The 14413-nt window shown below is 30.4% G+C and overlaps 1 protein-coding gene and 1 long non-coding RNA gene across 2 annotated transcripts in view; one reads left to right on the forward strand and one right to left on the reverse strand.

The window, feature by feature from the left end:
- LOC107452260 (Iroquois homeobox protein 6a) overlaps nucleotides 1-14413 on the forward strand; it is a 78371-nt gene that overhangs the window by 39545 nt on the left and 24413 nt on the right. The window contains exons 2-3 of the mRNA XM_016068621.3: nucleotides 580-771; nucleotides 9045-9139. Of these exons, the coding sequence (XP_015924107.1) occupies nucleotides 580-771; nucleotides 9045-9139 (287 nt within the window). The remainder of the gene's footprint in view (nucleotides 1-579; nucleotides 772-9044; nucleotides 9140-14413) is intronic.
- Nucleotides 1-14413, reverse strand: part of LOC139425934 (uncharacterized) — a 79333-nt gene that overhangs the window by 18353 nt on the left and 46567 nt on the right. The gene's annotated exons all lie outside the window — the stretch shown is intronic.

Below are 14413 nucleotides of genomic sequence, written 5' to 3' on the forward strand. Positions count from 1 at the left end.
AAATATATTCTAGATATACTTTAAATATACATATATACTATATAAAACACAGTAAAATATTTTTAAAAAAAATTTTAAAAATAATATTAAAAAGCCGGAAAAATATTTATACTTTTTTTCCCGGATTTTTAATAGTATGTTCCTTAAATTTTTTTTCTTAAATATTTTATTTTAATAATTTTTTTTCTTCTCTTTTTATAAATTTTCAATTTTTTTCATGTTTTCTCCATGTTTTTAACGCTTATTGTATAAACGTAATTCTAATGTATATTATTACATATAATTTATATAATTTAATATATATATAATGTATGGAATATAATATACGGAAGAGCTCTCTGACAACCGAGAATCTGAGAAAGAAACCTGCCATAGGTTGAAGGACAGAGAAGGATGTCACTTTTTGTAAAGGTTAATACCTTTATAAAATGTGACATCCTTCTCCGTCCTTTAACCTATGGCATCTTTTCTCAGATAGAACGGTTGTCACTAAGACAATTTCAGTTGTTAACAAGCCAAACAAAAACAAAAAAGTAAAATAAGAATCATTTCATAATGATAAGAGAAAGTGTGTTGCAGGTATTGGTGAGCAGCGGCGGACCGTGTTGCCAGCCGGCGAGTGAGGGTGGATCTCCACCGCAGGTCTATACAACGGATAGCCGACTCCTCTCCCAGATACCTCGGCTGGCATCCTTCGGTCTCTACGGTTCTTCATACGCTGATCACATCTCATCACTGGCAGCCAACACAACCACTTTCTACTCAACACTGGTGAGTTCCTTTTTTTTAAATAAGAGTCAGCATGCCATTTCAACCGCAGATTTTTAAAATTAATACATTTATGTTCAAAATATTTTTTATTGCGCTGGAGTTGAATAGCCTAATGAATTATTTGAGTCATCATTGGTCATGCCATCTCAACAGCGGATTTTAAAATTAATATATATGTTACGGTGAAACACCGAAATCTGGAGAATGTCGACATTCACCGGAGAATGTCGACATTCACCGGAGAATGTCAACATTCACGTAGTCGCTTGGTGTATGTCCGAAATATTTGCTAAATACCCTTATTTCTGACTCTCACCGGTGAATGTCAACAATCACATAGTCGCTTTGGCGAATGTCCGAAATATTTGTTATATCCAATTTTATATTCATTTATTCGTTAATATTATTATATTTATTTGATATATTTACATTTATTCTATATTTTAATACCTACTGACGATAGATTAGAAGAAACATCAATGTTTGGAGTATCGGACAAATATATACCGGGCAATGGCACTTAATCTTAAAAAAAACATCAGTGTAGGGTATACCGGGCAAATGTATATCGGGCAGTGGCACTTAATCTTAAAAAAAACATCAGTGTAGGGTATACCGGGCAAATGTATACCGGGCAGTGGCACTTAACCTTAAAAAAACATCAGTGTAGTGTTAAAATATCGAATAAATGTAATTATATCCACGAAATTCATATCAAATCGAATGTAATAAATATTTCGGACCATTCATCAAAGCATATCTGTGATTGCCGTCATACACCGGTGAGGGTCCGAATGTACAAGAATGTAATGAAATATACGATTTTTCACCGGCGTACTTGGTGTTTGTCGACATTCACCGGTGAAAGTCAACAACCACCGATTTCGGTCTTTCGCCGTGGATAAAATAAATCTTGAATTCTANTATATTTATGTTCAAAATATTTTTTATTGCGTTTGTATTAAATAGCCTAATGAATTACTTGAGTCATCATTGGAGATGCCATCTCAACCGTGGGTTTTAAAATTAATATATTTATGTTCAAAATATTTTTTATTGCGTTTGTATTAAATAGCTTAATGAATTATTTAAGTCATCATTGGAGATGCTATCTCAACTACGGGTTTTAAAATTAATATATATTTATGTTCAAAATATTTTTCAATGTGTTTGAATTAAATAGCCTAACGAATTGTTTTAGTCATCCTTGGAGATGCCATCTCAACAGTGGATTTTAAGATTAATATATTTATGTTCAAAACATTTTTTATTGTGTTTGAATTTAATAGCCTAATGAATTATTTGAGGCATCATTAGAGATTAGTTGAAAGCGATGTTATGAATTTCTCAATAAATAATATTCATAATATTAATGTATTGTCGATCAAATTTTAAAATCATATTGTTTTCCTTTAAATGAAAATATCATTAGATTTGTAAGAAAATAAATGAATAAATAAATAAATAAGAAATCGGTAATTATTGGATACAGGGAACATGATTTCAGATTCTAATTTACACAGGTCAGTGACCACCAATAATATACATCGAATATTACAATATCGGGAATATTATACAAATCTATAATTACTGAAGATCACAAATTCCTGATTCTCATATTGAGAAGGAAAAAAAAAGCTTTCAGTAGCAAAAAAATCTTCTATCTAGGCTTGAAAAAGTTAAATAAAATTGGTTACCAAGCAAAGGTTTATTTTGATTTCCCAATTTTATTTTATTTTATAACCGTCGTTGAACAGTCGACCTAATTTTTGGGATAATTAAAAATCATTCCTTTTTTTAAAATTGAAATTCAAATGAGTTACTTAACATTTCTTACAACTATCGTTTCTTGTTATCTAAGTTGTGATTTGCTACGTGCATTTTTTATACAAATTTTAATATCCAGAATATATCAATTAGTTCCTTTTCATCGATTTTCATACTAACTTATAATGTCCAAAAATTGACTTTGATAATTGGTACTGTACCAAACGCATCACGATCAATCAAATAATACAGCATTTCACAGAAAATTGAGGGTTCAGAAATGAATAATTTTCTTCAACTCTAATGTGTAATCATCCAATCCTGAATTCGTTACCCTTATGATTTTAACTGCAACAGCATTTTATAAATGCTCTAAATAAATCAAACTATTTTCAAGAGTTCAAACGAAAATCAATCATTATTATTATACTTTAAGTCAGATTACTTACAGTGAGCTTTAATTAAGTCCTATTAAAATTAAGACACCATAATTTGATTTTTTTTTTCAGCATTTAAAACTTAGGTTATGGAACAAAGCAACAAAAGATGGCTAAAAACCGGTTTTCGTTTGCCAACTCTGGTAGCTAAAAATTTTTTGCATATAACATGCTTAAATTGTGCTTGTCAACTAAAAAACACAAAGTTCACCACAACAATTTACGCATTAATATTTTGCACCGGGTTAAAGTAGTGCCCCAAGATTAACTATTAAAGATGCTTTCAGTGTTTTGGCTAAGTAATATGCTTTTCAAATGAGAATCTAGAGATAATTTTTTTTTTAAAATTGGATATTAAATTAACTAAATATTTCATGTTAATGATTAAATATTATCTTTAATGTTAATATTACACTTAATACACGAAGAAGAATAGTGTTTTGTTCTAATTTTTAAACAATATACGTAGATGAAAGTTCATTTTCAAAGAAAAACAAACTTTATTGTTATATAGGAAGAATTATACCATTCAGAATATGTAAAAAAAACATCTCATTGTGAAGTTTATAATCGAGGCAAAGAATATTTGTTTATATGTTAGTACAAAACCGTTGCTTCTAACTCATTAAAAACAGACAAACTTAATTTCATATCCTGTTTTAGAATCTCATTTGTGTTATTTTTTTTTATTTAAATATTATCTTTAAATATTAGAGACGTTATAAATTAATAATTACACTAAGACATTGTACGTTTCCTTTGCAATATTAAATAATTTCATTTATTTTCGCGCCCTCTAGTGGGAACACAGTTAATTTTTTTCTTTCAAATTCAATGAGCTTTTTTATCAACGAATGGGATACTTGCAAGTGACGTCGTGGTGGTATTTCGATCCTGATTGGTTGTTGAAACGCGTCATTTGTTTATATTATCAACTGTTCTTTACATTCTATTCCGAGTAAGTCAGGCCCGTCATGTATCAAGTCTCTTAAGTGACGCATTCTTAATTCTTTCGCAAAGATTCTTTCTCAGAAACTTCAATTCTTTCACTATATATTGACAGAGAGACTTAACACAAAGACAGGCACGATGTGGAACATAAACAAACTAATTAGGCATCGAAGTTGCCAGGCACGGTACACGAAACAAAAATGTATCACGTGTTACAGTAAAATGCGTAAACAAATGATAAACCTAAGTTTAAGTAAAAGAAGTAGGCGAGAAAGAATTATATTTCAACTAATTCGATGAGCGATACGGCTCTATATTTAATTAACTTATCGTTAATTAACGTCCTAACTTATGTAGAGAAACTTAGCTCAACTTTAATACGCCATTTTGCTGATAAAGATTAGCTGCCGCTGACGTCATAGATCACGTGTGCGGGTGGTCTTCTTGAAGTGCAAGTACCAAATTTCAAAATTATGTGCGAGTAACTTTTGATGAAATTTGCATTTTTGGAAACAGCAGTTCTTTAATTTCTAGTATACCAGAAATAACTTAGTTCCATTAATTGGTAAACAGACTTAATCAATTTTACCACTTGCCCATGGCTTAATAACCTGAACTCTTTTGAAGGATTTTGAGTTGATTTTTGAATTGATAAAAATTGATTGAAAGTTAACTCAATGATTATCAAATTATTTCGCCTAAATCAGCCGAGTTGGGTCTCCCAAGTGTGGTGACCCAGCGACGGTAAAATCGATTAGAATCTTTCGTCCGGTAAACCCAGTGCTGACGTAAAAATATCCCAGCTGTAGATTGATAATGGGTTAGAATATTATTATCGCCAGGCTAATCGTGGAAGGTTTTCGTAGTTTCTCACTCTCCGTGTAACCCAAATGCGGGTCAAAAGTAGTTGCGGTTTTAGTAGGTTTTAGTAGTTGCGGGTCCATCAAAAAGTCATCCCAAAAAGGCTAGTTTATCCAGGAGTTCCCTCGTCTTCTGGATTAGTTTAAAATGACAGAGCTACGGTGATGATAGTCGCACTCTCAAAGCATGGAATGACGGTTCAATGCCGGTTATAAAATAAAATGATTGAAACAAAAAATTGCATTCTTAAAACAATTTTTTTTTCCAGAGATAGTCGTTTAGTAATAAACAGCGGTATTAAGCGTGCCTTTCATTATTCATTCTAAACGGTGGTTTTAAAATGAGAAAACAGAAATCTTTTAGTGTTACCTATTAGATTCCATAAGAGGTAAGAATAAATCTCTGGAAGCGATTGCTTCGTTATCGACACCTTTCTGGAAAGGAGCACCCCTCCCCCTCTTTAGGGGCACCGGAGCATGTCGGCAGTTACAAGGCAATTCCATTATACCACCCTCACTCAGCCCCCCATAACCCCGTTCCTTCAATTAGGGGAGTCATCGGGTGATTTTAACTCCTGCGGTTCTCTATTTCTACCCCCCTCCCACACACAAAAACTTGAGGCTACAAAGCCCCCCGTTCGATATCCTGCTTTTCCTCCATCCATTACGGAAGTCCCCGACAAGAATTTCAGGGATTCGAGGGAATTGTTTCCCAAGTTGACGAAGGTTTTCTGGCAATGAAGTTGAAGGGGTTTAATGGGTAGTTCATTTTGTCATAATCTGTGCAATCCTTCATCTCACCTTTACTCCATCCGTCTCTATGAAATACACGGAAAGATCGTTTGATGATAAAGTCGCAAAATGTCTTAAATATAATTCTTGCTAAAAGTTTAATTAAAAAATTTTCATTAAGAAATTCAACAAAAAGAAAAAAACCACAGACAATTATACAGTCTATGGCAAAAATTTTTAGACGCACTATAAGATTCTATGTAAAATCTTAATTATCAGGTGATACTATACAGCTTTATTGATTATTACGCTACTGAAACCGGTTTGCACTTGTTTACGTCCGTGTATCAATGGGTTAAATTAGACGATATATAATATAAATTCGACGATTGAATAAATTAGACGATATATTATGTAAATATAGAATATTCATTATATAAATCATTATATTAGTGTATTATAATAATTAGATCTAATTATTAGAGTCACTGTAGTTTTTAAATAATGATATGATTTGCACGAGTTTATATGCAATGCTTTTATATTTAAACATACGTGTAATTAGTTTTTATTCAGGAGATTTTGTATATACTTCCTATTTGTATTTATGATTAACGTATTGCGTTACAATGTTAACCAATTGATACAGGAGCGTAAACAAGTGCAAACCGGTTTCAGTCGCGTAAAAACAATACAGCTGTATAGAATCACCTGATAATTATGATTTTACATGGAATCTTATAGTGCGTCTGATAATATGACCAGGTACTGTAAAGTTAGCCAGTTACTTTTGGATATCTAAAGGTCTGGTTTCTTAGGACAAGCGCCTTATCTGGGCGTCAGCGGAAAGTTGACGCAGAGCTGACGCCAAAAAAATACTTTTTTGTTAGCTCAGCGTGAGCAGTCGGTCCAACGCAGACATTATCTCTCATTGCGCATGCGTTAATAACGTAAACAAATACTTATTTTGAATTTGTATTGACTTTGTTTTTGTCGTCCAGTGTTTTAAAGAACAAATAATGACTTCGTCCAAGAAAAAACACATTATAGCTGAGCTAAATGAAGAGTGCTATGTTTAATGAAGAAGCTATGTTTAATGTCGAAATCAAAATCTTGGCTGATTTCAATGTGCTGTTGGATGTTGTCCGCCATTGTTTCTGTGGTTAACGTCACGTTGTAATCCAACTGCAGTTGAGTTGGACGGCAATTGTAGTTCAAGATGACCGTTGGATGACGTATACTATCAAACTCGCAAATGGACCAATAAGGGGTTAGCGCTGATTTCCAGCTGACGGTGTCCTGTCCTAAGAAACCAAGACTGCAGAATTGAGTTTATATATTATGATTTAAAAAGAAAAGAAAAGAAGAAGAATAATGGCAACAGAAGAAAATAACAAAATGGAAATAGAACATTTAATGTTAAAAGGTAGCCAGTAGAAGTATTGGGTTGAGAGCAAGATTTCAATATGAGAAGTTGCCACAATGGTGCAATTCAATCCATTTTACAGTTTGCAAAGTAATAGACTTTTTTTTGTTTCGGAACTGTGAATTTACTATTTGAATCTATTGACCTTTAAATATCTGTTTGGAGAGCTTCTAATGATACATCATTGTTTTTGAGAATAATTGCTTTATATATCAGGCAATTTACTTTAAAGGCGATCGATCTGATAAAAATGAAAGGCAGTAACAGAATGACAGTTGTGGTTGTACCTGGCATCAGAAATTTTCCAACTCGACAGCGGGCGCTGCAGATTATCACACTATCTGCAGATTTTTCCTCTCACATTTGGAGAGGAGAAATAGCTAAAAATTTGCTGTCAGGAAGTAAGGAAAAAAAATTAAAGAGTAAAGGGCAAAACGATTTCATGAAAAATCCTCATTGACAATTTTTTTGCTTTTGGACTCATCAAAACATTAATTGCTGTAAAAGCAAAAAATTTAAATTATTCGTTTTGCTTAAGCAAAAATTCTCTAAACGGTCTGAAAACCTAAATAATCTCTTTTTTTATAAAAATATTTTTATTTAATAAACTGAACTTTCGTTCTTCACCTCAGTGTTACTCATTTAACAGCACCCAGTGGGCACACGTGAATCTAAGTGACGAAGGCGAGCTCCACACTGCCACAGATACCCGTTTATTGGGTGGGCCACATTCACACATCACACTATATATTTTCTTCGTTGAACAGCCAACCCAATTGTTTGGGTTTACGACTACTAATGTTCAAACTCCGTTGCCTTGTAATTTTGAACCAATCCAGAAGACAAGGAAACTCCTGGATCAGTATCCCCAGAGGTATTGATTTGTTATGGGGACATGGAGGACTTTGCGACTCGATAGATTTAACGTTCACCAGTCACCATTTACTACACGGGTAGTCCTCGGTCGGCGGGGATCGAACCTACGAACTCTTGAACACGGGCCTAGTGCCCTACCAACCAGGCTATCCCGGCCCCACATCACACAATAGAGAACAGCACATAGAAAGCAAGTCCTGGGCTATATGGTTAAGGGTTTTCATAACCTAGGTACATGCTCAGGGCTTGGAGGAAAGAAAAAAAGCACATAGAGAGAAACGTTCATGTCCTGAACGGATTCGAACCCGCAACCATTGGCTTCACAGTAAGACACGCTGACCGCTCGGCCACCTGGCCGGCTGAATAATCTCAAACTGAAAAAGTAGTGTGCGAATCTTTAACTGGCATTTCTTTACATCTTAGTGCGCATTTTTCTTTAACTGCCTAGTAATTTAAAAAAAAAAAAAAACATTAAAAAGTTTCAAATAAATATTTTTATTCATTTGCGATTTTTTCCCTTGATTTAAAGCGGTATCAGGTTTCATTCCATTTTTCAAAGTTATCGCATAAAATTGTAATTTAAATAATATGATTTTTTTTTGAATAATTTTTATTAGCTTAACATATGTAAATACTGCTTTATGCATGTCAGGCTTAATTATTATAATAATAACGAAACCTGATAAGTTACAGATAAATTTAAACTTATGAAGACTGTAAATTTTGTTATCACATAGATCTTCACCATTTTTACCCTCTTAATTTCTAGATTAAGTTTGCAATAAAAATAAAATTTTTGTAATAGAAACAACAGGTTTAGAAGGAGTCTTTAAAAAATCCGTCCCTTTTTTTAAGAATCAAAAAATTTGGGGTAAAAGCAATGGTATCAGTTCCTTAACTAGTAAATAAATTATTACTAACATTCTGAATAAAATTACAGGATAAAGAAACTCAGATTGCCTACACTGAAAGTAAAAATATTATCATATGGATAAGAATCGAAATCGGTACCTTTGCAATTTTCCGTGAAGCATAAGCAAATGTGCTCATAAACAAACTGATACCACCTCCTTCGGCTTGTTTTTCAATACCTAAAGTTGTTTTTTTTTTTTTTTTTTTTTTTTTTTTTTTTTTTTTTTTTTTTTTTTTTTTGTTGAAGAAACTTCCTTCGAAACGATTTTAATTTTATGAGTTCATGTACTAATACATCGATGATTGTTTCAGGGTGCTCCTTACGATTTGAAAGAATCACGAAACTCATGGAATGCATCCTGTTACCCATACGATCCTATAGCCTCCTGTACAACCTATACAGACAGGTGAGGTTGAGTTGGCTACATTTTCTCTTTCATTTGTCTTATAATAACCGCCATAAAGAATTCTTTTGAATTCCTTTTTTTTAAATCCTTTTAAGTCTTTTTATTAAATTCTTTAAACTATATATATTATTCTATATATATATATATATATATATATATATATAGTGCGTATCAGTNTATATATATATATAACTAACATAAACTACAAGTATATAAAACTCATAAAATAGGTATAATACTCATAAAATAAACTCATAAATATTTTTTGAGTGCTCCTCACACTATTGTATTGATATATGCATTTTGATTTGGTTACATTGATGCAATATTAGAAAGCACTCCTTTCTTTGTGGATATAATCGTGTGAGCTGATGATGAGATTATATCTTTTCTTTATTTTGTTTTCCGGATTTTTAATTTTTTTTAATAATAAATAATAAAGAGTAAATAATAAATAAAAAGTATTTTTTTGAATACTTTTAAAAATAATTTTAATAATTTTTCTTCTCTTGTCATTATTTTTTATTATTTTCCACATTTTCTCAATTTTCTAACTATATATATATATATATATAGCTAGATCGATAGATATTAACTTTCTTTTGTGACAAAAATTTAGTTTATATCCTAAGAACAGAGTGGAAAGTACTTCAAATAAGGTGACGGCAAATGTTTAATGAGACTATTGGAAATTTTAATAGGTTTTAATTTCTTTTCAATTTTCGAAAATTATTAGCATCATTGAGATATAGTTCCTACGATATACAAATATCTATAGTAGCTAAGAAAACAATTTAGATCTTTTCCTACCATTTTTTTTTTAATTTTTACAAAATGTGACCAGCAAGTCACTAATAGGCGCTAAATATGTTCTCCAAAAGTTTTTTATAATCACCATTAGAAGATGTGCCTTACAGGAAATGTGCAAAAAAATAAATAAAAATCTGCTTGGAAGCCGACTAATGTGCACGCGAAGGCAGCTGCGAATGGTGAATTTCCACTTATTATAACAATAATTGTTATGCTTAATATAAGAAAAGAGGAAATGGCTTCCTTAATTTTCTACAGAAGTCGTCCATCCATCCCCCAACAGGTGGAGAAAATATCCGTTAATAACAGTGGTTCGATGGAAGATGTGGTCTTTTCTTTTTTTCTTTTTAAATACTCTATGGCATCACGAAATCACGTGAGAACATTTAAATTTTGAATGGGTGTCGTTTGAATTATCTATAGACTTTTTAGTATTATTATTATTATTAGATCTCTTCCTTCGCCATATTTAATTTAAATTTAATTTTTTTTTCCAAAAAGTTACAGCGATCTAATAAGTTTTCTCTCAATTCGTAAATCTCTCATTATACATTGTTTTTTTTATTTTTTTATGAAGGTTTCAATGGGAGAATGCTAAAAAAAATTCCTCTTAAAAAAGAACAACAATCTAATACATTTACTCTCAGTTCGTAAATCTCTCATTATACATTGTTTATTTGAACTTTTTTTAATATTTGTCTTCATGACAGTTTAAATTGGATAATACTAAAAAAATCCTTTTAAAAAAAGAACAGCAATCTAATATGTTTTCTCTCAATTCGTAAATCTCGCATTATACATTGTTTATTTGTATGTTTTTTAAAACTTGTTTGTATGACTGTTTAATATGGATAATGCTAAAAAAAAATTGTCTTAAAAAAAGAACAGCAATCTAATAAGTTTTCTCTAAATTCATAAATCTCTCATTATACATTGTTTATTTGTATGTTTTAATATATTTTTGTGACTGTTTAAATTGAATAATGCTAAAAAAAGTCCACTTTAAAAAAAAGAACAGCAATTTAATAAGTTTTCTCTCAATTCGCAAATCTCTCATTATACATTGTTTTTTTATTTTTTTTATGAAAGTTTAAATGGGATAATGTTAAAAAAATTTCTCTTAAAAAAGAACAACAATCTAATGCATTTACTCTCAATTCGTAAATCTCTCATTATATATTGTTTATTTGAATGTTTTTTAAATTTTGTGTTTGTGACTGTTTAAATTGGATAATACTAAAAACAATCCTTTTAAAAAAGGGAACTGGAATCTAATAAGTTTTCTCTCAATTCGTAAATCTCTCATTATACATTGTTTTTTTGTTTGTTTTGTTCATGAAAGTTTAAATGGGATAATGCTAAAAAAATTCCTCTTAGAAAAGAACAACAATCTAATATATTTACTCTCAATTCGTAAATCTCTCATTATATATTGTTTATTTGAATGCTTTTTAAATTTTGTGTTTGTGACTGTTTAAATTGGATAATACTAAAAACAATCCTTTTAAAAAAAGGAACTGGAATCTAATAAGTTTTCTCTCAATTCGTAAATCTCTCATCATACATTGTTTTTTTGTTTTTTTTTATGAAAGTTTAAATGGGATAATGCTAAAAAAATTCCTCTTAAAAAAGAACAACAATCTAATATATTTACTCTCAATTCGTAAATCTCTCATTATATATTGTTTATTTGAATGCTTTTTAAATTTTGTGTTTGGGACTGTTTAAATTGGATAATACTAAAAACAATCCTTTTAAAAAAAGGAACTGGAATCTAATAAGTTTTCTCTTAATTCGTGAATCTCTCATTATACATTGTTTTTTTATTTTTTTTAAGGAAGTTTAATTTGGATAATGCTAAAAGAAATCCTTTTAAAAAAAAGGAACAGGAATCTAATAAGTTTTCTCTCAATTCGTAAATCTCTCATTATACATTGCTTATTTGTATGTTTTTTAACATTAGTTCCCATGACTGTTAAATTAGATAATGCTAAAGCAAGTCCTCTTAAAAAAAGGAACAGGAATCTAATAAGTTTTCTCTCAATTCGTAAATCTCTCATTATACATTGTTTATTTGTATGTTTTTTAAAATTTGTTTTGGTGACTGTTTCAACTGAATAATGCTTAAAAAAATTCGCCTAAAAAAACGAACAGCAATTTAATAAGTTTTCTCTCAATTAAATCTCTCATTATACATTGTTTATTTGCATGTTTTTTTAAAAAATTTGTTTTTATTACTGTTTTAATTGGATAATGCTAAAAAATACGCTTAAGAAAAGAACAGAAATCTAATAAATTTTTTCTCAATTCGTAAATCTCTCATTATACATTGTTTATTTGTATGCTTTTTAAAATTTGTTTTTATGACTGTTTCAATTAGATAAGGCTAAAATAAATTCTCTTGAAAAAAGTTACAGTAATTTAATAAGTTTTCTCTCAATTCGTAAATCTCTCATTATGCATTGCTTATTTGTATGTTTTTTAAAATTTGTTTTTGTGACGGCTTAAATTTAGATAATGCTAAAAAGAAAATCAGCTTTAAAAAGAACAGCAATCTAATAAATTTTCTCTCATTATGCACTGTTTATTTGCATGTTTTTTGACATTCGTTTTTATGACTGCTTAAATCGGATAATGCTAAAAAAAATATACGCTTAAAAAAAGAACAGAAATCTAATAGGTTTTTTCTCAATTCGTAAATCTCTCATTATACATTGTTTATTTGTGTGTTTTTTAAAATTTGTCTTCATGACAGTTTAAATTGGATAATACTAAAAAAATCCTTTTAAAAAAAGAACAGCAGTCTAATAAGTTTTTTCTCAATTCATAAATCTCACATAATACATTGCTTATTTGTATGCTTTTTAAAATTTGTTTTTATGACTGTTTAATATGGATAATGCTAAAAAAATCGTCTTAAAAAAAGACCAGCAATCTAATAAGTTTTCTCTAAATTCGTAAATCTCTCATTATACATTGCTTATTTGTATGTTTTTTAAAATATATTTTTGTGACTGTTTAGATTGAATAATGCTAAAAAAAAATCCACTCTAAAAAAAGAACAGTAATTTAATAAGTTTTCTCTAAATTCGTAAATCTTTCATTTTACATTGTTAAAAACAGACAAATTATAATATATAACTGTATATGTAGCTTATATAAATGTAGCTACTTTGCTAATTCCTAAAAATAAAAAATAAAAATTGAAGTGGAAAATAAAAGTTACATATTGTTCTTTAAGATTTCTATAAAAAATCACGTTTGTTGTTTTGCTAGCAAGATAGAGGCAGAAATTTTTCCATTTAATGATAAGTTGATAAGTGGGAAAATATAACTTTCTTAAGTGACTGTTGAGCTGCCTGTTAGAGTAACCTTTGATCTGCAAAGCTCACAGCAATAACCACTAAATTATGTGTACTTTTAGTATAGTTCGTTCACCAAGAGTTGACACTTGGCTCCGCCTTCATCACGTGATATCCGACGATACTATTTCGCTATTTTTGGGAGAAGATGTGAACAATCCTGAACAAGGTTTTTATTTGGGGATCGTATGACGAAAACATTCATTTCGCAATTTTTATGGTCATTTTTTCATCAACATTAAATATTTCATAAATTTGATGATATTTCTCTCTTTTGAGTGAATAGTTTGTCCTTTTGGAGACATTTTGCTGAGAAAACAGCAGTTTTTAAATTTGAAATATATTTAATTAGCTGGAATAACGAAAGGCATAATATTCACTGTTTGCGTTTGGCACGCATTAAGGGTTGTCTCAATTTCAAGCGTGGAGATGTTTCTTCTCTTACTCCAGCGTTAAAATTAACTCAGCGTCCGAGGAGGTGGACCCAAGCTCCAACTCCTGGCGAACGGACTATATTTATGTTACAAATACAAACTATTGGAGGAATATGATTTGGGAGTATTTGTACCTTAAATTTCATGTAATTTAGCTGGGCCCAACGATTCATAAGGAAACTGGAATAAACTTGTCCACTTCTCATAATAGTGTCAAAACGGACACTACGGGAGGAAAATTCCTGAAAGCAAAGGAAAGATCTTGATGGAAAATTCCTTATATCTCGAAAGAAAAAAAAAATTTCGAAATGAATTTTTTATGAATTAATTTTAAATGAATTTTTTGTCTGTTAAAAATATTAAGCATTTATATTATTCTATCAGAGAACAAAAACAAAATGTCCTCCTGAAGAAAAATGCGGGGCTCCAACATTTTTCAGAGCGACGTTATTTTTCTTCTCGAAGAATTCCGAAAATATCGATGAATTTACATTAAAATTGTAAAAATATCCTCTAAACATTTTGAAACAAAATGTTGGGAGGAAAAATAAAATGGGGCAGGACAAGAATCGTTTCTTCCCTCCGATTGTTTTATTTCACTGCACCTTTTTTTTTGTATGTATGTGTTCTTTGTCTACGGTTGGACATGACCCATCTTCACTGAGTAA

This window comes from Parasteatoda tepidariorum, chromosome 6 (assembly GCF_043381705.1).
Source record: "Parasteatoda tepidariorum isolate YZ-2023 chromosome 6, CAS_Ptep_4.0, whole genome shotgun sequence".
Taxonomy (NCBI): domain Eukaryota; kingdom Metazoa; phylum Arthropoda; class Arachnida; order Araneae; family Theridiidae; genus Parasteatoda; species Parasteatoda tepidariorum.